The sequence below is a fragment of the Anas acuta genome, chromosome 1, assembly GCF_963932015.1.
Source record: "Anas acuta chromosome 1, bAnaAcu1.1, whole genome shotgun sequence".
NCBI lineage: Eukaryota > Metazoa > Chordata > Aves > Anseriformes > Anatidae > Anas > Anas acuta.
In genome coordinates, this window is record NC_088979.1 from 95,834,644 (window position 1) to 95,861,638 (window position 26,995).

At 44.9% G+C, this 26,995-nt stretch overlaps 2 protein-coding genes across 3 annotated transcripts in view; one reads left to right on the forward strand and one right to left on the reverse strand.

Annotated features, from left to right (window-relative positions):
* The first annotated feature begins 28 nt into the window (after positions 1-28).
* Positions 29-8,719, forward strand: CFAP298 (cilia and flagella associated protein 298). Its single transcript, XM_068689263.1, has 7 exons — positions 29-269; positions 1,062-1,229; positions 3,103-3,170; positions 5,367-5,525; positions 6,027-6,158; positions 8,105-8,200; positions 8,301-8,719. Exons 1-7 carry the CDS (start codon positions 131-133, stop codon positions 8,409-8,411), a joined length of 873 nt encoding a protein of 290 aa, XP_068545364.1. The 5' UTR covers positions 29-130; the 3' UTR covers positions 8,412-8,719.
* Positions 8,720-16,852: 8,133 nt separating this feature from the next.
* Positions 16,853-26,995, reverse strand: part of EVA1C (eva-1 homolog C) — a 33,951-nt gene continuing 23,808 nt past the window's right edge. For both annotated transcript variants that reach the window (XM_068689279.1, XM_068689286.1), the window contains exons 5-8: positions 22,017-22,160; positions 19,482-19,562; positions 18,476-18,565; positions 16,853-17,386 (exon numbers count right to left, since the gene is read on the reverse strand). In XM_068689279.1, coding sequence (XP_068545380.1) covers positions 17,001-17,386; positions 18,476-18,565; positions 19,482-19,562; positions 22,017-22,160 — 701 coding nt within the window. In that variant the 3' untranslated portion in view covers positions 16,853-17,000. The remainder of the gene's footprint in view (positions 17,387-18,475; positions 18,566-19,481; positions 19,563-22,016; positions 22,161-26,995) is intronic.

Genomic DNA, 26,995 nt, shown 5'->3' on the forward strand with positions numbered 1-26,995 from the left:
GAGGCGCGGCTGAGGGGGCGGCGCCATTTTGTGTCCCCCCGCCCTGCCCGCCATAACGGCCGCTGCCGAGCGCGGCCGCCATGCCTGGAGCGGGACCGTGAGGGGCTGTGAGGGGCCGTGAGGCGCCGCCATGGTGCGGCTGCACGTTAAGCGCGGCGATGAGAGCCAGTTCCTGCTGGAGGCGGCCTGCGGAGCCCGCCTGGCCGAGCTGGCGCCTCTCGTCGCCCGCATCTACAACGGGAGGCTGAAGGTGCAGCGGCTGTGCGCAGGTACCGGCCGCCATCCCGCCTCCCCGCCGCCGTGAGGGGAGCGGCGGCCGCAGGGCAGGGCAGGGCGGAGGGGGAGGCAGCGGCAGCGAGGAGTCGGCGGTGGTAACCAGGGGCTACCCCTTGGGTAAACACCTCGGCCTGCCCTCCATCGGGCAGAAATGGTTGCAGGGAGTTGTGTTTGTCCCTTGGGTCGCACCGGGAGACGGGCTGACCCCACGGCTCTGATCCAGCACCAGAGGCAGAGGCTGCCTGTTTATCCCAGGTGTGGGGAGATTCGCTGCTGTGTAGCGGTAAAACGCGCTCCCCTCCTGAAAGAAGCTGCCTTCACGAAAGTGTTTGGAAAACGGAACATGCTGTCAGCTAAAGCTGACTAAAAGTAAGGAAAAGTTCATGGCCAGCACGTAGAGAATCACAGAATCATTAAAGGTGGAAAAGACCTTCAAGATCATCTGGTATCACATAGGCTTGGGTACCTAGCCTTGTTCCATTTGCTACACTGTTTCACGTATGTGTGAAAAAGTGTGAATTTTAACGTAACTACTGTGTGTATATACACATCTATAACATATATCTATATTTAACACATATATTTACATATATATATAACATATTTATATATATACAAAGTATTTATATAAATATATATTTGTTATTATTTTCATATATGTATATCTTTAAAAACTGAAGCCCAGCAGTAAGGTTTTCTGCATGTGCATAATCCAAAAGGGTGTTACTCAGTGCTGTGTTCTCAGTAACACAGGTTTCTAACCTTGTTCTCCAAACGCTTTAAAGAGATGCAGGAGCTGGCAGAGCATGGTGTTTACTTGCCGCTTAACATGCAAGGGCTGACGGAAGAGCAAATTGAAGAACTGAAGTTAAAGGATGAGTGGGCAGAGAAGTGTGTACCCAGTGGCGGGAGTGTCTTCAAGAAGGATGAAATTGGACGAAGAAATGGACATGGTAAATAGAGCTGAGATGTTTGCTTCTTTGTCTGTAAGCATAAATAATCTGTGATATCATGAGGAACGTGAAAACCATAATTCTGAACTTCTTTTTCACCTCACTGTCCTGGAAGAAGAGAAAACCAAGTCAATACTTAGTATACATTCGATAACAGGCCAGCCTGATAGCCAGCTAATGTTTCTTTGCCAACTACAGTGATCATCCTATAAACACACCGTATTAAAGGCAGTTGCAGATTTGTTATGTAAGAAGCTATTTAAGAGCCTTTTTTTCCACAATAAATCAGCTAAATGTTCAGTTACATACATAAATCCTGGGTTAGGGCCTAGCATAATGTTGATTTAAAAGCCTAAATGGTGTTATATCTCTTTGGCACACGTGCTATTTAACTTTGCAACTGTAATGCTTGGAAGTAAACTCCAAAAATAAGCAAGCAGTTGCCAGTATGGAGAGTGACTATTTTGCTTCAATTTATTCTCCCTGTTTGTAAATGCATACTTGTGTACTGTTTCTCTCTAGAGTTTTAAGGTGTTTTGAGTTAACAGGTTCTTCTAGTGTCTCTCAGTTCTTGTATTCACTGTGACTCAGGCTTCCTGAACTCATTCATCTCTTTTTCTTTCTGCAAATTCTGCTTCTGCCTTAGCACCTGCTACGAGCATCGAGCACTGCTCCCCTGCCACCTCAGTGCCAGGGGCACGAGGGCTGGCTGTGACCATCTTCGTGCTGGCTGCTTTATTGTTATCCCAACACCACAACAGCCCCTGCCAGGCCAGCAGCCCTTTAGATGCTGCTTGCAGGCAGTTCAATTACAGAGGAAGCTTTGAATAATTTAGCCTTAACTTGGCATACGCAAGCAGCTTATTCCAAATGTTGTTTTGGGGAAAATAATTCTTCTAGTGCAACGCGTCATTCAATCAAGCTTAAGCTCTTGCTGAGTTTCAGTAAGAGCTTACAATATACCTAAATGTTTTCCCTCCTGCCTGTGTTCCCACAAGTGGTTGAGTCTCTTGCACACGTTGGGGCAGGCATTTTGCTTCAGAGTTTGGCATGGTTGTGAGCAGTGTCAGGCCTTATAGCAAAAATTATTAAGTAAATTTAGCAGAAGGGTAGTACCACGCTTACTCGTAGTCATAGTTGGGCATTTATGTGTTAGTGGGTAGACGGCTTTTTAATATCAACAAAGCGATAATACTGAACAGTGCACAAATGTGGGCCAAATTAGATACAACTAAATGATGCATTTAAATACTCAGCTGGAAACGAGCATGCTTTAATTGTGTTTTTCTTTGAGAGGAGGGTTTTTATAACAGTTTAAATATGTAACTATGATATGAAACGTGCATTGTAGTTGCAAAACTGCATTTACTATTAGGATGAGATTTTAATTAGAAAAAAAAGTCAGAAAACTCCAAGCTGGTGTTCCTGATTAAAGCACATCGGCCTGTAGAGCCCACAACAGTTACAAGTACAGCAAGGGAAAGAGTCATGCTTTAGGTTGGGCTGAGTGTGAGACTATGACTGTTGCTTTTTACTCAGTATTTTTGTCTCAGGTGAAGTTTTCAATACCAGCCCATTGTCTTTATGCAAATGTAAGCTTGGCTCTCCCATGAGAAATGCTGGTTTGTTTCTCGAGTTAGTAAGAAGTGTGACAATGCACTATCCAAGTGGTAAATAGACTACAATGTAGTAGCCTATGTATTTCTTGCTTTGTGCTTTAACAATGTTTCATTTGCTTACAGTAGAGAATAACTAGGGCAGGTCCTTTGCTTGTTTTGGGTTGGTGGTGGTTGGTTGTGTTTTTTGTTTTGCTTTCGTTTAGTTTGGCTTTATGGTAAATACAAATTATTAAGTGTGCATCTCTTATTTTTAGCTCCAAATGAAAAAATGCAGCAAGTAATAAAGAAGACAATAGAGGAAGCCAAGGCATTAATCTCTAAGGTAAGTTTTCCGAAGTAGCGTGAACTGTCCAAATAGGTGCTGTGTTGTTGCATGGCTTAATTAAATACAGGCCCTTTTCAGTGTAAGGGATAATGATTTTTGAATAATATCCTGCGGTGATGTGAACAATCTAACAGAAACGGACATTTCTGTTAATGATTTTCTTAATGGCTTTTGGCAAGCTGGTACAACAAGTTAAGGAATCCGATATTAAACACCAAGTGAATGCTGGCAGCCTAGACCACATGAATGATTAAATTGCATTTAATTTTATCCACATGCTCTTAATTTGCTATTGATGCATTCTTGAGGCAGATGCCTGTCGTGTTTTCTGGTGAAAAATTAACTTCATTCTGTGATGCTTCTGGAATAAAGTACCTTTTGCTCATTAGCGTAGTCATTTGGCTCTACATATAATTAATTGAAAAATATGTTTTGATCTCTTAGATTAGGCCTTGGTTTTACAAGTACTTGGAGGCAAGCTTGGTCTCCATGAGTTCGTGTGTGTAAACGTAAGTCAGAGGGTACGCCCCAATGGAACTACAGACTCAGTTATTCATCTTCATTTTACCAAATATTGAGATACTCTGTATAGTGTCTGAGCTTTCATATGACTTTGAAACACTAATTAAATCATATTTATTATCAGATTGTTTTTTTTGGTGGATGTTTGCAAGCCGTTTACTTTTCCCCACCTCTGTAATCTGGGAATTAGCAGGTGTGGAACCTGAAAACAGCTTTAAACCAGTTAAACATACAGATAAAGTTAACAATTCCTTTAACGTTGCCTGTGCACTGAAATTGGCCTTCTTGACAGTTCCACTGCTGATAACGGTGTCATATCAGTCACCTGGAGTGAGCAGCTCAGTGTTTCCAGTGGCTTCATGGATCTGTTGGAGGCAAGCAGAGGAGCTACTGTGTTGCGTGACAGTGCCTCAGGTGTGCTGAGTTGCAGCAAACCTGTCCTGAATTTAGGGAGGATTTCAGCCAAACTGTTTCAAGTCATAACAAAATCCATACGAAATGAGACATGTTAAATGAGATGAAATGAGAGAAGTTAAAGCCTTTGCTTTACTTTAAAGATTTCCTCTGGGTGGACACTTTCTCTTGGATTACAACTGATCAACTCTATTTGTAAATGTCTAGGAAACTAATAATATTTGGCTTTACATCTTGAGAGGAAAAAAAAAACAACTGCAGATCTTGTCTCCACTCTGCAGTTCTTCCTGGGTGGAACTTCCAGCTATCTACCTTATCATATTTTACAATAAGAAATTGCAAAATTACTGCACTGAATGCTTTCTTACTCCAGGAATTACTGTCATTCGTTGGTGAATTAAGATAAAAGATAGTTTGTGAAGTATTTTGGCAGGTTCGTCACTTCATAGTGATGAAAATAAATATGCTTGTGTATTTAAAAAACAAAAAAGGATAAAAATCATCTGAGGCTGAGAAACCAATTGTACATGCCAGTTAACTAGCTTAATAATATCCACAAGGAGGCAGCATTTTCTTATTTTTTTTAATAAATCTTGTTATTTGCAGTATTGGAACAGTTAAATCCTTAAGCAAAAGTGTCAATTCTTCACTTCCACATGCATCTTGTTTTGTTTTTTGTTTGTTTTTGTCTTCTGTCTCCTGCAGTTGGGTTTGGAATGATCTCAGGTATTTGATCTTACAGATCTCTGCCTGAACCATGCCAAGCTTTACTCCTCTGCTCACATGCTCTATTTTTAACTCAAGCCTCAGGTTTTAGACCCTTTCTCTAGCCCTGCTTTAATTCTACTGTTTTAATCTTGTTTATGAATCACAAGCACTTGGACTTCCCAACCAGTTTCTGCAGTGATATGTATTATCTGAGAGCCTCTATCCACAGATGTTTGTTACTAAATGCCTCTTGCACAAGTTGGTGGATGTTCAAGATCTCTCATTTTTTGCCATTGTAAGCAAGGTAAGCAGAGAGGGTGCTAGTGTTGCGTATGGAAATCAATACTCAAATGAGAAAATTTGCATTCCTCTTCTTTTTGTGCAGATGGTTAGCTTTGCTCAAATATCCCAGCAATGAACCTTTAAAGTGACTACTAAATGAAGTCTTCATGCAGGCACACATATGTACATGTAAAATCTCCATATATATACGTAGATATTTTACAGTTCTCTAAAGTAAATTATTGATGATCCTTGCCTGCATTTCAGAAACAAGTTCAGGCCAACGTGTGTGTTACTATGGAGATGGTGAAAGATGCACTGGACCAGCTGCGAGGGGCTGTGATGATTGTGTACCCAATGGGATTGCCTCCATATGACCCAGTGAGGATGGAGCTGGAAGATAAAGAAGACCTGGCGGGGACTCACGTATGCAGTAGTGTTTTTGTATTATATGTAGCGTCTGGGCTAAATTTGTGGTGTTTCCCACTTTATCAGTGTGAAGGCTACTTGTTTTCACGTACCTGAAATATTTTGTTTAACATTTTTGTCAGACAATGTACATAAAAGCACACCAATAGCTTAACTAGAAATAAGGTGAGTGAAGTATCTTTGAAATGTTATGTACAAAGCCGAGTTCAGGTAAGCGTGAAACCCAGTTTAAATACCTTGTGGTCAATATTGAGAATTTAATGCCCAAAGTGTTGCTGTTAGATCAAAATTGAATGGAATATAAACCAAGCTGCTGCACATTAACATGAAGAGAGCAGTGAAACAGGCGTATAGTGTAAAATCAGCTGAATTGCACTTAATTCCAAAAAGATTTTCCAGGGGGAAAAAAAAAAAAGACAAAAAAAGGCAAAAAATTAAAACCAGCACCCCAGTAAATTCTCCCCCAAACTCTTCACCTTGTTTGTTTATTTGTCACAGGCCGGACTTGAAGTTATAAAAGAATCTGAAGCACAATTATGGTGGGCAGGAAAAGAGTTGAAAGAAACCAAGTTGCTTTCTGACTACGTAGGCAAAAATGAGAAAACAACCATCATTGTAAAGATACAGAAAGTAAGTATCACGGGAAGGTTTTTTATGTGTTGTTTATGGCAGTCTGATTCTTTGTGGAAGAGAATTGGTAGTAGGTGTATAAAATGGATTAGATTAGGTCCAGTTTAAGTGTCTCAAAGCTGTACTCAATCTGTTTTGAGCTTTTAGTTTATTTTATCCGAAGTACTTCTTAGTATTTAGCTGATAGGCAAAGGAACTACTGTAGTTGCTATTACCTGCTTTATAAGAATACACCAAAGAGCTATGTAAAACTAGATTAAACATAACCTGAAAAGCTTAAAACCACAGAAATGCACAAAAAAAAGGCAAACAAACCGTCTCTCAGTTCCATCTCTGTATGGAGCACTGGACAGACCCACTCATTCAGCATGCACTGTTGTATGCGGTATGGATACCTCTCATCGCCTTTTTTGAAAGGTTTCTGCAACTCAGTAACTTTCTGACTGTGGGGTCCTCAGTTGCTTGATGGCAGGTCTTCAAACTGCTTCGGTTGTCTTGGGAATGTGGGCTTGTGTCTTCTTTGAGGACACCTGTTGTGAAAGAGCCCAAATTTGAGCTCTCCCGAAGTCTTCAGTGAGAACCTGCTGCGTGCTAGAAGGAAAATCAAGCTGTTGCACATGCACCACCCAGCTGTGCTGTCAGCTGCAGCGCACCTAAAGCTTGAGGTTGAGCTTCTTAAAAGAAATCAGACTTCTCAGTCAGGTGTGGTGAAGCACATGAGGCTTGTGAACATAGCTCTGCTGTGGAGCAGCGAGCGAAAAAGAGGCAAAGATTCTGCTGCTCCTCAGTTTATAAACCTGGCCATTATTTTCTGGACAGAGTGACAAACTAACTGCAGTTCTGTTCACCTCAGGCCATATTTGAGGGGAGAACATTTGTGTTTTCAGTGCACTTTCAGAACTTTTTTGGAGCTTGCTTAGCCTGTTTGTGTGTATATAGCACCACGTTCAAAGGATGCATTTGTGAATGTCGGATGCCTCAGAGCATCCTACTTATCCGTAGGTCAGAGTTACTCTGGTGCTGCATTTCGCTTCTCTGCCTTGAAAAGCAAAATGGCTACGGCAGATCTTACTGTCTGCGAGTGCCTGTAATAGAACCCTTCGAAGCCAAGTCAAGTGACTTACATGTATGCCATTTAGAAGCCCAGAACTGCTTTCTCTTTTCTGTCAGGGTGGCTGAAAAATGGTGCAACAACTCAACAGCCATTGAAGGACAGGCTCCTGGGAAAGTTGTCTCACTGCTTAATTAGTTGCTGGACCTCTTCAGAGAATGCAAAGTAGTACGGTGGTTTTCTTATCTGACACTGGACGCCCGCATTCTTGGGTTGGAGAGCTAATTTAAACCATGCCAGACCCTTTTTGTTCCTGAAGGGGTTCGCCATCTCCCTTTAAACTGTTCTGTTTGCTGTTGTTGACAATAGCTGTCATCGGCTATTTTCTGCTGTGTGCATCACTTCTTCCATGAGGACAGTTGCCTGGAAAAAAATATTTGTAGTAACAAGTAAAATTTATTTTAATTGTAGTGTTTTGTAACTATCTTCCTTCCCTGCTTTACCAAGCCATAGCCATTTTGAGTCTGTGTTAGCAGGGAAACTAAAGGTGGATGGGCCCCCCCCCAAGACATTTGGAATGGCCTGAAAGCTGAGAGATTTCTAATGGTTTTTTAGAGCGGAAGTTTAAATAAAGCAGACTCAGTAATCTTGTTTGCAGCTTCCATTGATGTTCACAAAATTGACAGCGTGATTAAGATGGCAAGATAAAAGAGTAAGTCTCACCTGAACGCAGCAGGAGTTTCTTAATGTTTATTTTCCTGCCCTGAGGACCTTGTCGAACATGAGATACCTTACTTTCTGAAGAAAGATTCTGCTATCTTTGCCTAGCAGTTTCTCCTGTTCTTTTTTGTATCACAAATGCCATTGTGAACAAAATTTATGGTTTCCCTTTCAGAAAGGACAAGGAGCTCCAGGGCGTGAACCTCTGATTAGTCATGAAGAGCAAAAACAGATGATGCTGTACTACTACAAAAAGCAGGAGGAGCTTAAGGTAGCGGTGACTTTTAGCTCTGTGTGAGTTACGCTGCAGCAGCCACTGAGCGCGGGTTTAATTCACTGCTGCTGCCTTCACCTGTCCCTTCTCTTCACAGAAACTAGAAGAGGATGATGACGACTCTTTTCTAAACGCTGAGTGGGCAGACAGCCATGCTTTGAAAAGGCAATTTCATGGCGTAAAAGACATCAAGTGGGGGCCGAGATGAAGCTCTACAAACACCTTTTTGCCTCTTCCTGCTGTTTGGTTGATCCACTTGTTTGCTAAGAGGGGCGTTGTGTGTTAGATTCTTCTGAGAAAAGCTGAAGTTGTCTCTTCCATAGCAGATGCCTCTTTCAGCCTTAGGTTTTCAGTAAATGTTTACATTTCTATACAACAGTAGCAGCACTTGTCTGCAAAGATTGGAATCAGTCCTATTCATGTTGATTGTTCTATTAGAAACTTGTAATTTGAGTATTGAAATATTAACCTATTTCAGAGAGAATATATCTAATAAATGTGTGCTAGGATATTGGATATTGTTTTGAGCGTTCTTTAATTGTTGGTTCTTGCACTTCTTTTAGCTAGTACAGTCTGTATAAGTTATTTTTTTATAAAAATAAATAAATAAAGTTTCCCAGGCTAATCCAGTAAAAGTTCAGTGATCTCTATATGCCTGTTTGCATTTTGCCATACCTGATCTTAACCTTATTTTTAAAGGAATTGACCTCTTAATTATTTAAGGAAAATATTTTTTTTTGTATAAACTCCAGTAACATTGAAAATGAAGCATTCTAGAAAGATTTTCATCTTTTATTTTTCTTTGGCATTGGAAGGCACTCCGCTGAGCTCGCTCAGTTTAACAAGCTGTTAGCTGTCATGCTTTCAGAGACTGACAGAAATCTGTTTACAGAAATAAGCATCACGTGCAAATGGATTGGATACAATAAAAACAAGCTCGATAGGGTAAGATCTTTACCACAGAAATAACTCTTAAGATTATGACTTTAGAAGTATTTTTATTTATAACATCAACATTTTAAAATGAAAAATGAAATTTATTGGCGAGTGTCTCACTTCTGGGTTCAGGACTAACAAAGGAAATGCAAAAATGTTGGGTTTGTTTTGAAGGGAGGATTTTGATTTCGGATTCTAGGCTACTAATGGATAATTAAGTCTAGAATTACCTAGGTGAATAAGAACGATGCCTGCATTCACACCCCAAAGCAGTACTTTTCCAGTCTGCAGTGCAGAAAGGCAAGCGAAGGAAGCCGGTTGGCAGTGTAGTTTGCAGCACGCTCCAGGTAACAAGTTGCCCCTGCACGTCACTCTCCACCTCAGCCAAACTAGATCATGTTCACAAGCTACCTCAGTGTCAAGAACAGGCAGTCGCTCATCAGCAAATAACTTATGTCAAATTTTTATGTGAAACATTTTATGCAGGCGCCACGTTTTGGGATTGTGGTGCTAGGGTGACTCAGCAGCTCTAACAGTCTGGTTATGTTTGCTGTCTGAACTTACACCTGTGTTTGACATTTTTCACTGGTAGATTTTTTATTATTTTTTTTAAGTCTTATTCATGCCCTAATCCTCTTGTCACAAGGGTTTAGTCATAGATACACTGGAAAACACAAATGTTTGAGATATTAACTAGAAACTTCCAGCTGTGCCAAACCTGCCAGGGCAACAAGATGGAAATAAATTCTGTGGTCGCTGGCTGTCCAATAAAAATACCTGCATGCGGCTCTCCAGCCTTCCAAATCTTAGTGCTGCTGGCTGCAGTCTCTCGGCTTGTTTGAGTTGTTGTAGAACAACAAAGAGAAGGTGCGTTGCTAAATGTTTTTCCATTACTTCAAAGCAATCGTAATTTTCCTTATGTATTAGTATGGTTGAAGAGACATGGATCAAATGGAATTGAAGTGCTTGGTTGAACTTGCAGCTGGAAGATTGAATATAGAAAACAGAAATAATGTCATTTAATAAACTATTGATTATTTTTTTTTTCATCAATCACTGATCATTTTAAGAAAGTTGCTGTCCGGTGGTTTTTCTTGAGTATCAGTTTTACAGTAACATGTTTTCAAGAAAAAAAGTCAGTATGTCAATATGTTATCTTTGTATTTTTAAGCTGCTTCGAATTTATTTCCATGTAGCAAGGAAATAGAGCAGGTTTTAAAAGAATCCCTTTTTCTACTGCTTCCTCAGATGAAAATCAGCATCCTGGGCAATTCTTTAGAGGCTTTTAAGTACTCACCCAGCTCAAGGCTTTCTTCCTAATGTGCTCCTTTGCTATTATCAAAGGGTGGAGTGAAGAAAACCTGAAAGTACTTCATTTATTAATATCGTAGTCAGTGCAACCCACAATGGTACAATGAGCAATCTTGATCCATAACTAGGATTGGCAGCATTCAGTGAAATCATTATAAAATCATGAAAACGATTGATTTATGATAAAAGGTGCTAGGCACCTAGCTCCTACTGGTCAGTAGAGGTGCTGGTTGCCAGAGGGGCTGCTGCGACTTCTAAGGGAGTTCACACAGACACAAACCCTCTTCCTCTTCTCCCCTCTGTCCTGCGATGCTCTCCGTCGTGGGTTTCACTCCGAGGTGTATGAATGCTGTCCAAGGAAAGCAGGTTTTGCCTTGAAAGCGATTATTTTGTTTGGGCAGTTTATGCTTGAAATAATCAAATGGCTATTTATAACTGGCAGTTGTTGCAAATATAAAAAGTAGCCCTTTTTATAACTTTTTACAGCAAATTGGTCAGTGGCCTGGCACACGTTGCATCCAGTGGAGTTACAGTCTGGAGGCTCCCAGCCTTCATTCCTCCCAGGATCACTTTGTTTCTTGCGCTGCTTCTGACAACACTTCCCCAAAATCGAATCTTTGCTGCTTAATAAGCAGGCTGAGCAGGGCCAGCGGTGCCGTGCCAAGGCCCTGCTGCAGGGTGCTGAGATCTCCGCAAGATGGACAGATCGCTGCCTGGGATCTGGGCTCGCGACCTGACCGTACCTGGTGGCGATTATTTATGGGTGTTTATGCACCCCAGCACTCCTTACTTTCCTGCTCCTCCTCCTTCAAAAACCAGCTTTTTTTAGTTACTTTGTCATAACTGCGCTGAGATTAGTGTCCTTGGCAGGAAGCTTCCCAGATGTTTTGGATCAGTTATAATCAGTTGAAAATACCCACCCGAATCCCTCTTGCAAGCAGAGCTTTCATCTTAGATTAGTGTTATTCTGAGGAGTTTGTTCTGCGCGCTCCCCGGCCTGTAAATAACTGAAGTCACTGCTGGCTGCTGGCCACCAAGGGCATTTCAATGCCCTTGATACCAGGAAAGTGTTCAATAGCAGGGGAGGCAACATGAAAGAAGCACAGTTAAGTATCTGAATTCCCTGGGTTTCACTCATTAAACCCCGGTGCACATCCACAACTGCAAGGAAGTGGCTGTCCATGGCAAAACCACCTGACATCGCCCGCGCCCTCCTCCGGGCAGAGCTCTCTGTGCCACTGGCACACGTACCAAAGGAGCCTGAGGACTCTGGTTGTATTTCCAAGGCTTGTTGCGAGTCATTGTTTCGGTGATAAAGACCCTTTTCAGCTGCCATTAGATGGAGGATCTGATCTCTGAGGGGTGACATTTGAACAGGACCTTTGATGATGTCGCTTACGATATTGTCATTTCCTTCCTAGGAGAGGAAAAAGTAGGCACAGGAAATAATTAACGTGGAAGAAACTGCATTATATGCTAAATACCTTTGATGACTGCTCTCCCTTGTTAGTGCTCTTGCACAAGGCTCTTGTAGTTGGCACTGCTTCCTGCTTCAGCTGAGAAAAAAGTCCCTAGGATCAATGCTCTTCTGAGAGCTCGTGGTGGCATCCACAGAGCTGCTGGACTCATTCGCTACGACTGAAATCGAATGAAGTTACGGGAAAAAGCTGAAAGCCTGCTAGAACAAAGCACGGGGCTATAGATGTTTAAGTATCTGCTCCAAGGAATTTGCGAATTATGAGATGTGAGCATTGCAGTTAGGTTTGCAGGTTTGTGACAGCATTTATCTGCCTCAGGGCAGGGGCATTCCTCTTCCACGGTTTCCCCACCTGAGCTCAGCCCCTGTGCGTGGGGTGGGTGCTGCTCTGCAGAGCCCGCTCTGCCTCGGAGGACGGGGCAGGTCCTCGCAGTCACCCATTTCTCACCCCTCCATCAGGTGGCTGGGACCCCTGCAAGCACATTTCCCTTGCTTCATTTTACTGCGGGAGGGTCATGGACCAAAATCACCAAGGAGCTGGGGGCTGGATGCTGCACTGGAAAGCCTCAGAGCAGGGTGAGCCTCACGCACACGGCGCATTTTAAAACCAATCTGACTATTTTCCCTCTATTATCCCCCTCAGTACAACCCATCCTCTGTCCTCGCCCCCCTCACACTGCTCCGGGTGACAGGGACAGCCCTGTCAGGACAGCAGGCCCCTTGCCAAAGCCACCTGCCCGTGGCCTCAAGGACGGCGCCTGTCCCGCGTCGTGCCTCTGGGAGCGCGTCCCGAGCAGCGGCCGTGGCGGGGCTGCCTTCTGAACGAGGAAGTTTATAGCAAAAATAGGAAATTTGGCACTTCCTTAAGGAAGAAAAAGAAGAAGAAGAAAAAAAAATGTGATTATTATTTTATTCCAAAGTTTATGGCTGTGAGAGCGGCTCTTAATAAAGGCTGAGTAATGCAGCCAGGCAAGATTAAATATTTATAACGCTGTGGTTAGAAGCTGTTGTGCAGGGAGATTTTTTTCCAGGAACCAGCACAGCTGCGACTCACATCGCCACTCGGGGCTGCGGGCATGGCCGTGCACATGGTGTGCTGCTTCATGCCGCCACCTCTTCTTTTCATGCCAGAGCAGCAGTTTGTGCAGTTTTAGGATCCAGCCCATAATTTTCCACAGTGCAGAGGCTGGTCGCAGTTTCGGAGCTCTGCTTCTTCCTGCCTCTCCCTCAACAGCACCCTGCGGGCTCGTTCAGAAAAGGACATGCTGCCTCTTTCCTGACGAGGGATATTTTTAGCTATTCCATTTTAAATTTCTGCTTAGAGTGGACAGGAGCAGTCGTGGACAAGCCAGACAACCAAAAGGCCTGGCACTGCTGTCACCATGACCCCAAATGTTGGGGTTGGAGCTGGTGAGCGGCTCACAGATTGGGGTAGGCCTGCTGGTCCCACCGCAGACCTGGAGAAGGGCCCGGCTCCGGACAGGACCCAGCTCCAAAACCCAGCCGTGTTGCTGTGTCCAGATGTCTCAAAAATTAAAAAAACAAACCCAAACCAGGCAGCTCTGCTGTCTGTGGGCCTAGCAAAGGCTCTCAGGGCTGACTGACCTGGCTGCATAGCGAAGGCCTGAGCTCCGGCTGAGGCCTTCCTGACCGCCCGCTCCCCCAGGGAGAGAGCAGCCGGGTGTCACCCTCGCGTCCTCGGGGCCCCTTCCTTGGGGGTGCTGCCCCTTAACACGGGGAAATGCCGGGTGCAGAAATGGTTGGGGAGCTCTGTAAGGCTGGGGCAGGGCTCCCCTTCCAGGAGTGCGGGTGATCCCGCTGAGGAATTGCTCCTGGGTGCTCACAAACATGATTTCAGAAGTGATGTGAGATCCCTTGCCTGGGTTATTCGGTGCTGATACTGGCTCATATAATTTTCAAACGCACGTCATTCCCACAGCCACGTCTGCAGCCGGAGCCTAATAGCTACTTGCACGCCGAGCCAGCCACACAGCCTGCGAAATCTCCCCTGTAATATCCCCAGGCTGCTTTTCTGGGCACTCGCTAGGATTTTGTGGCTGAGAGGTCATCTTCTTGCTAGCTGTGAAATGCCCTCCCCAGGGTGTTGCTGCTGACCTGTGGCACCTCGTCCAGATATATTTCTGCCCTTAGCCTGGAAATGAAATAGATGCTGGCTGTGGTATTTCTGATGTGTGGTGTTTTTTATTTTATTTTATTTTATTTTATTTTATTTTATTTTATTTTATTTTATTTTATTTTATTTTATTTTATTTTATTTTATTTTATTTTATTTTATTTTATTTTATTTTATTTTTATTTTATTTTATTTTATTTTATTTATTATTTTTTCCTTCCCATTTGTGTATCCCACTAATAGCTGGCAAAATCTAATTGCTTCTTACCACTGATGCCACTGCAGTAAAACAGCCCCAGCACCGACAACAACATGGCTCACCGTACGCACTGCTTGTCTTTAATTGGCATACTCTGTGCCTTCCCATAAAATACAATTTGTGTGGTCAGGTCAGGTAAATATGTTGCCCATTAGTTCTCTGTTTTCCATGCTGGATATTTTTTTCTGCAGAAGGTGTCATTTCAGAGAGATTGAAATAATTTGGTGCCTGTTCCTGAGTTTTGTTGGTGTTTGTTTTCACTCTGACTTCCATACCGCTGTGAGCAGCGAACATTTGGGAACGAGACGAAGCACTAATTGATAGCTTTCCCCAATTAGACTTGGAAAGTTTTCCACAGAAAGAATGAAACAGCAACCCAGGCTCAGAGCATAAACAATTTAGTCAAGGGAATGAACCCTGAGTGAATCTCACCCTACTGCGCTGGAGCAACAGCCCCGGCCCCACCGAGATGCTCCTGGTGCTCGCCCATGACAGGACTTTTGTCACCAGGCTTGAAGATGCAGTAGGACAGGAATACATCTAAGCACATTTTATCCTCCCCACACATCTCCAGCAGCTGTGATGGGCTCTACACTGGGAAGCAGGCTTTTCCCTGGCTCTTTTCCTTATTTCCAGCCCCAGCTTGCTGCCCCATGGCACTTCGAGAGGAGCCAGCTAACCACACCAGGCCTCTGAGTCGTGGCCTTGCATGGAGAAGTGACTTATCCTAGTTTAATATAACGAACCTATTTCCTCCAGGGTTGTGAAAGGAGGTCAGAGAACGGGGAGCTTGGAAAAGCAAGGCATTTGGCAGCTTTGGCCCAAGTGAAGGACCAGGCCCTAAGCTGGAGGCTGGCTTCTACCCACCTGCTGCCAGCCGAGCTGCTCCATCACCAGGAAGGGTCGCCCCTGCTTTCAGCCAGGGCCCCCCAGAGCAGCACCGTCACTGGGAGGATGTGCTGGGTGAGGTGGATGGGACAGCGGGGACTAACCAATAACCTGGCACTGCCAAGCCCACCACTGGACCACATCCCTGAGCACCACATCCACGCGTCTTTTGAAGACCTCCGGGGACAGTGACTCAGCCACTCCCCTGGGCAGCCTGCCCCAATGCCTCACAACTGCTTCAGTGAAGAAATTTGCCTAATAACCAACCTAAACTGGCAACCAACCTGCCTCATGGGTCGGGAGGACGGCGTCACCTCCTGGCGGAGCTGTCCCACACCTCCTCACGGGGCTGACCAGAAGTAAAACCCCGGTTCCTCCACCCACAGGACAAAAGCCAATTCTTTTCAGACCCAAACCTATCTGGGACCATTGCGCAGGGACATGGACGGCAACACCTCTCTATCTACCCGTCAGGGGGAGAGCCAGGCCCCCATGGGAGCGCTGCCTTTCGTGCAGCCCCAAAAGCACAAGGGGAAGTGTCCCAGCCCCGCAGATGAGCTCAGCTCCTCGTGTCTCCCTTCAATCCCTCTTCCTTCCGCTAATAGGATGCCAGTCACTGTTGAGATTTTTTCCAGTTGAGCACGCAACTGTGCCTTAGTCATCCGAGTAGGTCCCTTCCTCCTTTTTAAGTTTTCCCATGCTCAGATGTGACTTGGTATCAGTAGGAAATGACGAGCCCTGTCCCTTCTTTCTTTCCGAGCGTTTCATGCTACCTCGCGCTACCCAGAAGCACAGTGTCTGAGCGGGAAAGCACAATGAACTCATGAAGTATTACCAATAGGAAGTGACATTTTTCCTCCTATTGTTCATGAAATTCCCTATGGAGTGCAGTTAAAATATTGGAGACATTTTATTTAAAGGCAGGAAGGTTATGTTTTCAACTTAGATAAATTTCGGGTTTAATTTTCTGTCTGACTGCACTAAGCCAAACCTGATCAGTCTGGATGACTTGCAAGCGATCTTTAAAAAAATCCTGTGAGTATAATCTTAACTCAAGGTTATAAAATATGCTGTGATATTAGCACTATTAACACAGTGCTCCCTTACAAAGTAGGTCCTTAATATAAAAAAAAAAAATCAGTGGATATTCATTCAAGCACATGCACCTACTATACTTGCAGCATTTTGTGGTACTGTTTTGGGTTCACCGAAATTTTATTTGAGAAGAAAATGCATTGGGTGTGGGAGATCATTAGGGTGGTTGAACAGATGTTGGGGGGAGGTATGCTTGTTTTTTCACACCCCCCATGTGTTACAATGAATCTGCAGGTTCAAGCTTCAAGCACCTGTGTTTAATTTTGCTCTGTCCTGCTGCCTCTGTTAATAATACATTTCTCATCAGCTGAACACATTCTCATGTAATTTATGGGCTGCAAGACACTAAGTGGTTACAAGTGCTATGTCCTAAAGCAGAAGGCTTTTCTCCATGTTATGATTCTCAAATATTGTTCTCCTTTTTTAATATTTCATAACCCGCATATGGCAATTGAGCCCAAAAATACAGTGAAAAGCAATCTATAATATAATCCAAAACTATGAGACTTCATAAAAGTGTTTTTCCACAGAATGATTTATAGACAGTCAAGGGTTTGAAGCTCTCTTTTTATTGCATATATTTCTTCTTACTTTACAAATAATTATATGTACTGATACAAATGTTCCTTCACAGAAGGTACATTTCTTTTTCAAAAAAAAAAAAAAAAAGGCTAGGGTGTCATCCAAAATAAGCCATTTATTGTTCATTAATATAAAATGTATTCATATTTCTAGGTGGTGTCATATCCAAACCACTGTTCATCCAAATTTCCTGCATGATCTGTTCCCTGCGCTCGATCCGTTCAGCCAGATCCGCTGCTTCTGCTGAGTTATAACCTGAGTAAGGTGGTCTGTAAAGTTCTGCCAGTTCATCCTGAAGCTCCGACTCGGAGGAGTCGTCCTCCTCCTCGTTCTCACTGATCTCGTCTGCTCCGTCACTTTCTGGCACCAGGTGCTCCCTCTTTCCTTGCAATTTCTTGAAGTCTTTAGAGCAGGACACGCGGATCACCAAGGCACAGAGCGTGAGGATTAATCCCACACAAACGCTGGACACAAACAGTAGAGCAGCTCTTTCTGGGTGATCTGAAATTAGAAATCCAGTGCTTAAACACTTCACACACTCTGCCAAAGTCTATCTACAAAAAAGCCAGCTGTCATTTCCAGAGTCCTGCATTATGTGGGTGTTTGTGGGCAGGGGATGTGGGGGGGGCTTGCTGTGCCCTGCACCCAAAACACCCTGCACTGGGGAACTGAACGGTGCTGTCTCCGCTTCTTCAGATTACTGTGCAAAAATCCTGGACTCTTGAAAACATCACAAAATAACAACATTATCCCACCACTTTGTTAGCATTCTTAACCACCTACCAGAAGCATACCATTTTTTTCCAGCTGCCCTGCCAAAATGGGTCTTACTCTCACTAACAGAGGGCATGGGAAGAGCAGCTCCCTGCTCCAAGGAACCACAGCAGCATCTCCAGCCCGGGCTGGTAGGGAGCATTGTGATTCCCGGTACAGGCTGAGATCACGTCCCAGTATAGCAATAAGGGAGGCAGCAACTCGACCGCTGCATGGCTCCTGCTGTTTTTCTAGAAGAGCCAAAACCTTAGCTGAAGCCTTAAAGTTGCTTCTTAATGCCAGCCCCTTGCTCACTTCCAAAATTTATGAGACTTTTCCTGTGGTGTTAGAGATCTGGTGCTCGCAGATCTATTGGCCTCAGCACAATTCGCCTTAGTGTTGCGGAGTCACAAACCTGCCACGGCTCAGCATGGCGATGGCTGGGACGATTTATTTATTTATTTGTTGCTCCTCGATGATCCTTCCATGCATGTAAACCAACATTTCCAAAAATGGATGTCTCCAGCACTGGTCCCAGATCGGGGACCAGGTTTTCAAAAATACTGAACAACCAACAGCCCCCATTGAAAACGTTCATTAAAAAAAAATCTTGGCTGCAGTCCCAAAAAGAGTTTGGATCCTTCGAGATGGAAAATATTCCACAAATGTCAATTGTGCTGTGATTGTCCCATCCACAAGACTGTGAGTATATTGCAACAATACTGTTACTATAAATACGGGATTTCCAGCTGCGACCTTCTGAGGTGATCCTCCCCTTCCTTACTCCTTCCAAAATGCCACAATCTAATAATGACCCAATCTGCCTCTTTTTCCTACCTCTAATGTATGCAAATGTAGCCAAGGAGTTGCTAACAATTGTGCCATCTTTCTTTGGAAGTCTGGATTCCTTTGGATCAATGTCGATACCTGCAACGAGAGGAGATAAAGCAAACTCAGTCACGTTATAGATGACAAAGCTGCTAAGGCGATTTTCTTCTTATGACATTTGGACCAATGAGTCTGACTAAAACACAGGCAGGACAGCACTGTGCCATAGGAACCTTGCAGAACGTTAGACCAAATGATGGTTGATGATTTAATAAAACAAATATTGAAATCAAATATAAACAGCAAATAATTAAGGCATTGAAAATATTGAGTATATAGAAAATAGCAAAATTATTTTAAAAAAGGATCTACTATCAAGTGAAACCCCTTGCCTGTTCCCATTAGGCTTTCTGAAATAATTTACTTCATTAAGTTTCACACCTGTCCAGTGGACTTTTTAGCCCAGTTGCTGCAGGGCACTGCAGTTAGTGATGGTAGTGAATGTGCAGCATTCATAACGAACCAGCCACATCGTTCATTCTGTTTGCGTTTAGGAGGAGCAGGTGTTGGTGTAATTTTTAAAAGACCCTTCACCACGAACCAACCGCACTTGCACTTTTACTCTTCCCATCTGTCAAAGTTAGAAAGCAGTGCACTGGTTATGGACTGCCGGGTATCCACATCCCTGTCAGCCAAAGTTCAGCACGTCTCAGCCCCTGCTTGGCATGACACATGGGCTGACTGAAGCAAAGCTTCACAGTTCCTTGGAAATAGTGTAAGGAACATACAGAGGGCAGCAGAAATAGTGTAAGGAACATACAGAGGACAGCAGAGCCTTCCCTCTATCGCTGTGGCAGCCAAGCTGTGGCCGTGCTGGCCCCAGCCTGTCCCAGCCAGGAGGGCAGATGCTGTCCCAGCAGCGCTCCCCCTGTCCCCTCCCTCACACCCACCTCTGCTGTCCTACTGCAGCCAAAGACAAAGGAGAGGAGTAAACGATTATTAGTTTTTTAATTACCATGCTCAGCATCGTTCAGCTTCACGGAAGACTTGTTGTCAGTGACCAGGGGGTTGACAGCTGTGAGGATGAATTTAGGAACTGGAAAGAAGAAAGGCAAACGGTGCACTGTCAGCTTTGGAAAACAGATCCCTGGTTAATTACTAATCCCATTGCAGAATCACAGCATGGCTGGGAGTGGCAGGGACCTCTGGAGGTCCAACCTGGTCCAACCCCTGCCCAAGCAGGACCTCCTACAGCAGGCTGCCCAGGACCATGCCCAGGTGGCTTTTGAAGACCCCCAAGGAGGAGCCCCCACAGCTCTCTGGGCAGCCTGTGGCAGGGCTCGGTCACCTGCTCAGGAAAGGAGTGTTTATGTCGAACATTAATTGGGTTTCTGCTGGTGGCACCTCAGGCTTTGCCTGTTTAAAGTCTCGTATGAAGTCCCCTGCAAAGCGGTCCCAGAGTGGAAGGTGCTCAGGATGAGCTGGCAGGGCTCTGGGTATGCCATTTCTCGTGACATTTATTTTTTTTTTCCCTTGAGAAGTTTTCACATACTTCTTAAAATAAGTAAAATTGCTAAAAGAAGGCACAGCGTGCAGACGTTGAGAGCTCATGTATTGTGTGTGGGATGAATGGGCCCTTCAGGTACCCAGGTCTTGGCACCTGCTCCCTGTATTGTGTGAAGGCAGAATGATTGATTTGCAGGAGAAAAAAAATAGAAAGAAATTTCAAGTATGAAGCTCACCTCTATGCTTTACACAGAGATTTGCCAATAAACAGTGTTAAAGAGAGTTAAATGGAACAGAGGAGACTGAGGCTTGGGGCTCAGCATAGTTTTCATTTGCAAAAACAACTAAAAATAGCACTTCTCTCTGAGCAGCACTCTTCTGTGTGTGGGCTCCAAGTCATATCTGTTTCCTTTCCTGATGAGGGAATTTTTTGGGACTCTTTGCTCCTGTTTGCAACAGAAAGCCAACAGCGATAGGGCCGAATGAGCTAATTTCTATTTTGGCTTGTATACCACCGTAACTCATAACTGTTTTCCAGCAGCAGAGTATTTTTGTCAGCGGACGAGGTTGGTTTGCCTTCTTTCAGCCTGCGGGCTGCGTTCGCAGGCCTGGCTCGTAGGAGCAGAGTTTGACCTGGAAGGAGCTGGAAGGCAGAAAACGAAGTGCAGGCGTCCCCTGCCTACACTTTGCGGCATCCCCACGCTGTAGCCTCTTTCTCTGAGCCTCCACGTGGCCGATGCTAGGTGAGTGTGATGCTGGGGGGGTCACGAGGTGATGCTGGGGGAGGTTCCTGAGGCACCGGGACTGTGAGAGACCAGCCTCTCCTTCTACCAGTAGGAGTTAACTGTAAAAGGTCACTCTGGACTACAGCCAGCCTCTTCCCGTGTTCCCTAGATGATCTATAAAACAATTAGACCTGCAAACCACTGCCTAATGCTTCAGACTGCACAGCTCAGGAGGATCTGGCAGAAGAAGAAGTCTTCGAGGTGTGCCAGCAGCACACACGAGCGCTATTTGTCATCCGTGTGCTATTGCAAAACCACTTCACTAAAAAGCAGAACGCGTAACCTCACTGCAAACAAACACACGCTTCTCCTGCAGCATATGGATGCGGGAGAGAGAGCAATCTGTTACAACTATCTTTATTAAACAGGATCCCATTAACTCATTCATAAAGTTACTACGGCACGAAGACAACTGCACAACAACGTTACGTGTCAGCACGAAGGCAGGTCCCCAGCTCTCCTCAACAACGTAAGTTCCTAAACAACGTAACTTCCTAAAAGTATGCAACACCCACACAAGGCACTATGCTGAAGTCCTGCAGTCATTTTTTTTTCCTCACTTTCATTTGTACTACACTTTGCTGTCCCATGGCCTTCGCTTTTGAGAAGAAGAACTACATGGAACTCTGCTTCCACATGATGTCAATATATCAGGCTACAATAAAGAAAATGAAAAACTCTTCCTTCTTGTCTGAGCTGAAGTAGGCTTCAGTCCTGCAAGGGATCTATAACCTCAAACCTTTATTTTAGTGAGACCTTGCCCATGAGAAAGGAAATCCCTCTGCACGGCTGGAGGCTGGAGGTGTGCTCATGTGACTCAGGTTTCAGGACTGGGCTCTGTACACAGCACTGTTGTACCTGGACCCATGGCAGGCAACAGCAGATTATTTTTCCTAGCTCCATTATAGCTGAATTCTGCAGAACAGAATCTTATTTTGATAGTATTTCCTGAGATATTATAATACATACTTAATATTTTATTATAAAATTCACTTTACAGGGAAAAAAAAAAAAACACAAAACAAACCAAAACAAAAGAACACCAACAAACAACTTAATGTCAAAGTTTACACTGGGTGCAGCTCTACCCATGGGATTGTTCACATATTTTGGGTATAGCCATGTCACAAAATCCCCGTGTTAAGGAAGGGTAGATTTCAGAAGCCCATGTGTGTGTGTGTGTCTCCATATGTGCGCATTGTTTGGCATTGTTTTGCTTTGCAAACAAAATAAAGGCTTTAAAACAATTGTGCTCTTACCACATGCATAGCTGACGTTAAGGTATTTTGTCACTCCAGGCAGGCACGGACTTCCAAAATCCTGGCTAGTGACAATAATTTTGCACCTCTGTTTCCCGTAACACCTTTTCGATAAAACTTCCAACGCCGTGTAGGACAAACAGTCTGAAAGAAAAATACATGCCATAAATATACACCAGCAGTGTTATCAGAAGTAATAGCTGCTATGGGCACAAGAAGACACACACATCTGCTCTCAGTTTCGGACAGCTATATTTGCCTAAATGGGATTTCAGAATTAGGCATCAGGGTTTGTGAATGCAAGGAAGCTCAGCATGCAAGGAAAATGTGAACTTATAGCAAGCTAACTGCCTCCTGCTGACCTCCAGGTGCGTGCTAAGGTTGTAGTAAGATCCATGTCAACCTACAAACGAGGTGCTGTGCTGGATGTCATTTATGTTCCCTTCATCACGGCCTGGAAGAACCAAGCACCCACAAACAGCTCTCCACCTGGTTCACCTTAAGAAGCGCTTGCAAATAAAAGGAGATCCAATCCTGTTTGCAGGTCTCTCTCTCCATCTCCCTGGGTTATCACGATGGTTTGACCAGATGTTTCAATTCCAGCTAGGCGAGATTAATTTTTGTGCACCACAACAGTGATGTTCGGTGTATGAAGGTAGCTGACGACCTGCTGGGAGCCATTCCGCCACGGCCAAGAGGTCAGGCCAAGCTCGATGTTTAACTGGGCAGACTCCTGACTTTTCCTGCTGCACCAAATGCCACGCTGTTCCAGCCGGGCTGCTACCACAAACCAAGTCCACATGCCTAAAGTGACTTCAAAGGCACCTCCGCCACACGGTGCTCGTGCCTAATGACACGTTGTGTGTGCGCAGAGGGCCCCCGCTGCCCTGCTTCTCCCTACCAATGGAGAGCCGTGGATGGAGCAACCTTTTAAAAACTTGCTTTAAAGAAAAGAAAACATGTCTCTAAATGTGACTGAATTCTCAGTATCCACATGTGCTAAACCCTCATACATCAATCAAAAAAATACCTGTTAGTTTCAGTTTCGAAAGAGAAAGCATGCAGAAGGCACAGGTTTTGGGGGAGGCAATAATTTTCTGAAGCTGCCCACTTCCAGTCAGCGTTACCTCACCCATCTGGTCAGCCTCTACGGATGGCTGGTATTTCTTATTCTAAGTCTTCCTTGGGCTGATTTGTATGTTTGGTGAAGGGCCCGGGGGTTACCTTTCAAGACAGATTTTGGGGAGAGCAGCTTTCTGTTTCTGGAGACCTGAAAACCTAAGGCCTGTGTGTCCTAGGAGGCTGCTGGGCAGGTGGGGAAGGCTGATTTAAAACACTGGATATCTCTGCTTAAATAAGTCTGCTGTTTTAGTCCCTCTGGAGATCTCAGCTAAGGATATATCCAGGTAGACATTTTAGGCAGCTAAGTAGCGTATTTTGGCAAGTACGAAAACAACCGAAGAATATCAGGAGGAACTATCAGATGATTCATAAATCACAGAGTCATCCCGGTTGGAAAAGAGCCTCAGGATCACCAGGTCCAACTGCTGAATGGATTGGGAGCACAACAGCAGTCTGGCAAGCTGACTTGTGTTTGCTACATAATGCCCTTCGAGCTACTCACAGCCGGCTCTTATGCTGATGGTTTTCTACAAATTCAGTGCTACAGCGAGTACATGTTTCACTTTGCCTTTGGTAGATGTTTGCTCTTGTTTCTCTGGGAGTTAATAGCTCCTTATCACCTATATTCGTGTTGGATTTGGCTCCTCCACCTCCTCCAGCCAGCCGTCATGTGCCCACAGGCTCTTGGCAGGCCGGGTTTTGGAGAACTTTCCAAGGCTTGGCTGGTGTCACAGGTGTGTGAATGGAGACCAAGGCTGGCTTGCTTCTGCAGAACAGCACAAACGTTAACTGGAAAGAACCATAACTACAACAACAACACCAGCAATTTACAACGGTAACGCTATTTAACAGCTATCTGTGGTTTGGGAAGATTTTGGCCTTTAGTGATGCGGTCAAAAATTGTTCAGTTTCTTTCTGTCTGGTTTGTCTGTGCCACTGCTACCTCCCTGCTAGGGACGCTTCTGGTCAAACACCTTACTGCAGCGTCTGAGCGAGGAGGCGATTCACTCCGTACTTAATTTAATTAATAAATTAATTCTGAGTCCATGAGTGAGCAGCCAGTCCTGAATCAGCAGTCAGCGGCCCTGAAGAAATCACAAATCAGGAGGCGAACATAAACACGTCTTGTGTCTTCTTCCTGAACATCTAAGCGATGTTTGAACTCAGCGTACATTTATGGGCCCTGCTCAATTGGTACCATCTGTTTAAAACAAACGGCCCCTTGAGAAGCACTTTCCCAGCACGCTAGAAGGCTGCTGACATCCACCAGCAGTGGCAGAAAAAGCAGCGATGGACGGCTGGGAAAACGCTCAATTCTTCATGCCTTGCTGCCGGAGTTGCCCGTTTCTTACCAGCAGCGCTGGAGGATCCTTTGAAATGCTTCTATGGGTGGCATGGAGATACGGGCACCGAGGAGAGGGTCTGTGCACAGTAGGACACTATCAGATCTGACTGCAGCTATTTAACAGTTGGAGCAGAAAGCCTTGTTTCAAGAGGAAAGGCTCTTTCAGCTCCCTAATTAGCTTTGTTTAGGAAAGTTTTGGCATGCAAATGACATGCCATAAATCACGCAGGCTTTAATGAGCGGCAATTTGTCTTCTGGTTGCTCAAAGTTTCTCTCCATTCAGGCCCTAAGAGCTTCCCCTCCCTTTCTTTGCATCCTGCCACACAAGAGCTGCAGGTGATGGAGTAGCCAGGGCTGGCCCTTTTGTGCCAAGCGCTGGCAGCCCCGGCCTGGCACACCCGCTCCCAACACCACTGAGGGCTGTCTTCTCCCACGTCACCGTTCCCAGAGCACGAGAGGGATGTGTCTCGAACACAGATCCACGTTACACACAAAGTAATGTGCTGCCGAAGGACTGGGGCACCCAAAGGAGGAGCCCCACCACAGTTTTTCGCTTCGACGCTAGGGCCCAGCTGCTTTCATCCCAAACTGCTGGCCTGCAGGGCTTTATGTTTTGTGGGCTACGCCTACCCGCAAAAAGAATAAGGAGCTTGCTTTTAGAATCGATTGAAAGCAAAGATTTCACACTACTGCATCAGCACGGCTTGTGCTTTGTGGAGCCCAACCATCAGCTCCGGGGATAAGAACTGACAAGGGGAAACCACGGAGTTCCGGAGCAAGCAGGGCTGCAAGCTCCTAAAGAAAGTTTCCATAATAACATGGTAATTTATGCAAGGGCATGGCGTACAGGGTCCTGCCTGCACATCAGAGAAGGGCCATTTGCACTGCTGGTTCTAGCAAAAACACTTAGGAAAAAGCATTGCTGATACCTTCATATCCCAGGTCCATGTTCTGCCAGCAAACAAGGCGGCACGATATGCTCACACCACCACTTACTGTCAGAACAGGCCATTCCTTACCACCTGTACCTCCTGTGCCTGCTGCGAGGCTCTTGGATTGCCTTATGAGTAGCTCGGAGTTTGGAATTCAGTCTGTGAGCATCTGGGGCAAAAACCCCACAGTCATCCCGCATAGGCTTAGGGCGAGGGATCTATCTGCCAGCACCAACACTGAGGAGAAGGCACAAGGGGAGCTCCGTGCTCCTCGGGTGGCAGCAGGGACCAAACTCCTACTGCTCAACAGCTCACAGCACTGGGTTTGCACAATTCACCTCCTTATCGTACTCTGAACTTGAATGCCAAGCACACTTTTCCCAACAGCTCAAAAATCTTAGCTAGAAGAACCTATACACAAGAAAACCCCTCAACTGTTAGTAAGGGTGGGTGAAGTGCTGTGTGTCTGGGCATGCTTTAAGCACCTCCAAACAGCTGCTCAGCAAAATGTGACCTTCCCCAGTCACCTCAGCAGAAAGTTACCTGCAGTCTAAAAATGGTGACTGATTTTTTTTCTTCCCTCCAACAATTGCTTCTTCTCCTGCTGCTGCTTTCTTTCTAGGGGAGCTTTGTCTTGAAAATTGTTGTTGGGGCCAAGGGGAGGAATGGCTTCTTTTGAGGCCAAAACACCTCCTGGTTTTCCCAGTTTATGAAGGATGACACGGGCAAGGATCTTCTCATGTCTGATGTCTGCATGCAGACAGAGCTGACTGAAGGCATTTTGTGGTGGAAGCAAAGCCGAGCAATTCTGTCCCCACCTTTGCACCCATAAGGTTCTGCTGGCTGTTGTCGCCCACACCCAAAGTGATGAGGCAGCAGTGGCAGAAGCTGCAAGGGAAGTTGTGAAGCTTCTCCACGTCCCTGAGCCCTGGTGTTGCTACAGAACCGTGCCTCTGCATCTACCCCACCCACACCATCAGTGCGTAAGTGCTTCCAGATCTGACTTCAGTTGTTTGTAACCTTACTTCACTTACAGCTGCTCTCAAGAGACTTGCACGAGGGACTGGCTCACGCTAGGAGGAACATACACCCCCTGGTATGGGAAGGAGCCAAAAGATTTTCAGTCACTGTTGGTGAATAACAGATGCAGGCCCACTGAATTGTCCAAAACATTGATACAAAAAAATAAAATAATAAAAATAAAAATAAAAATAAAAATAAAGGAATCACAATATCACAAAACATTGTTATATAATGACATTGTGATACCGTGCTGGGCTGGAAGGCATCTACAGGATTTTGGAAGTCTCTCTTTCCTTCCTAACACCCCTTCTTATTACCTGAATATCATTTCAGCGTGAAGAGGGGATTAGACAAAATCCAGCCCCAGGGTAAGTCATGCCATGGTGACAGCCGTGATGGGAGTGCCTGAATTCTTCACACACACACACGCACACACACTCACACACACCCCTTCACTCTCCCCGGAATGGAAACGGGTTAAAGAGGGTTGTGCTGGGAAGGACCCTACCTCCCAGCAGTGCAGATGCGCACTCTTGGGCTCTGCTGGTCACTGCCAC

Coding starts and splice junctions, on each gene's coding strand:
- CFAP298 (XM_068689263.1), top strand. CDS start 131: ATGGTGCGGCTGCACGTTAAGCGCGGCGATGAGAGCCAGTTCCTGCTG. Junction 270..1,061: donor GGTGCAGCGGCTGTGCGCAG/GTACCGGCCGCC, acceptor AACGCTTTAAAG/AGATGCAGGAGCTGGCAGAG. Junction 6,159..8,104: donor TCATTGTAAAGATACAGAAA/GTAAGTATCACG, acceptor TTTCCCTTTCAG/AAAGGACAAGGAGCTCCAGG.